General features: G+C 48.5%; 1 protein-coding gene across 1 annotated transcript; it reads right to left on the bottom strand.

Annotated features, from left to right (window-relative positions):
* Nucleotides 1–2: 2 nt before the first annotated feature.
* LOC114072515 (anionic trypsin-1-like) lies at nucleotides 3–909 on the bottom strand (the record flags this gene model as incomplete). The annotated part of the gene is made up of 2 exons (XM_027910403.1): nucleotides 3–135; nucleotides 741–909. Coding segments are annotated over 2 exons (302 nt in total), but the record flags the coding sequence as incomplete, so codon positions are not given.
* Nucleotides 910–1,247: the final 338 nt, after the last annotated feature.

The raw sequence follows: 1,247 nt of genomic DNA, 5'->3' as shown, positions 1-1,247 counted from the left end.
TTGATGAGCATGATGTCATTGTCCAGGGTATAGGAGCTGTAGCCAGAGTGGCGGATGACTTTAGCCGAGTTAATAAACTGCTGTGTGGATTCTGTCAGGGCCAGGTTATGTTTCCCGAGCTGCACTTGGATGCGACTGCAAAAGAGAAGGCAAGACATGTACTTTACTGCAACCCTTGGACAGCTTCAGGGAAACCTCCCTGTCACTCTATGCACTTGCAGCAACACCGGTGCCCCAGCAGCTCTTTTGGGTGGGTCACCTTTCTTGTCCTGCATAAGCCCTGGGGATCCACACTGAGATCTTTACCCACTCCCAGGAGAGGTGGTGGATTTCTGCAGGGTTATATATACATGGCAGTTGAATATATTGCAGCCATTTAAGCAAACATTCTGCAAAAAGGCAAACCTCCCTCACCCTGACCTCATTCCTCTTCCTGCTCTGCAGTGCCCAAGCTTTAGCTGGATTCATGCAATTGACAAGAAATCATAGCCCATAATTTCGTTTCTCGATTATTCCACTGTAATTTCAGAAAGTGCTCTGCATTCAAAGAAACATTTGCAGAAGGAAGAAACCTCTTCAGGTGCCTCAGCCACCCTTCCTGAACGAGCAACCCATCCCTTGGCTGTCTCAGGTCAGAACAGGGGCACTTCTCGCTTTGTATCTCATAACTCTGAATTCCTGCTAGAAGTGAGCTGGAAGACAGAAGTCAGGTGTAGAAGAATGTCAATTTTTCCACTCACGATTTGTAGCAGTGAGCAGCTGACAGGACCCACTGGCTGCTGATGAGGGAACCTCCACAGAAGTGATATCCGGAATTCAGGGACACCTGATAGGGAACGGAGTGCTCTGCACAGGTGTAGCCTCCCACGATCTTGTCATCATCGTCCTCAGCGATGGTGGGGAAGGCAACTGGGAGATAAGAAGTGATATGGGTCAACACCTGGCCTAAGGTGTAGGTTGCACTTGTAGGTTGCACTCCCATAAAACTCAGGGTAGCAGTGGTGAGCAAGTCCAATGGACATGCAGTAGATGCACCCTCCAATACAGTGATCAGACTTAGCCTGGGGTCTCACAAGTCCACAACTAAAGCATGTCCAGCTACCCCCTGAGTGAAGAGAACAACATAGACATTTGCTTGATGGATCAGATGAAAGGTGTGTCTTCCCCAGGATCCTGTCTGCAGAAATGGTCAATAGTGCACTGAACACAAAAGTACAAAACAAGTCTGCAGTGCCATTTCCTTGGAG

The sequence above is a fragment of the Empidonax traillii genome, unplaced genomic scaffold, assembly GCF_003031625.1.
Source record: "Empidonax traillii isolate 1590-97213 ecotype Southwest subspecies unplaced genomic scaffold, ASM303162v1 scaffold3392:size13214, whole genome shotgun sequence".
Lineage (NCBI taxonomy): Eukaryota > Metazoa > Chordata > Aves > Passeriformes > Tyrannidae > Empidonax > Empidonax traillii.
Note: the sequence above shows the minus strand (reverse complement) of the source record. Positions and strands in the feature narration are given on the sequence as shown.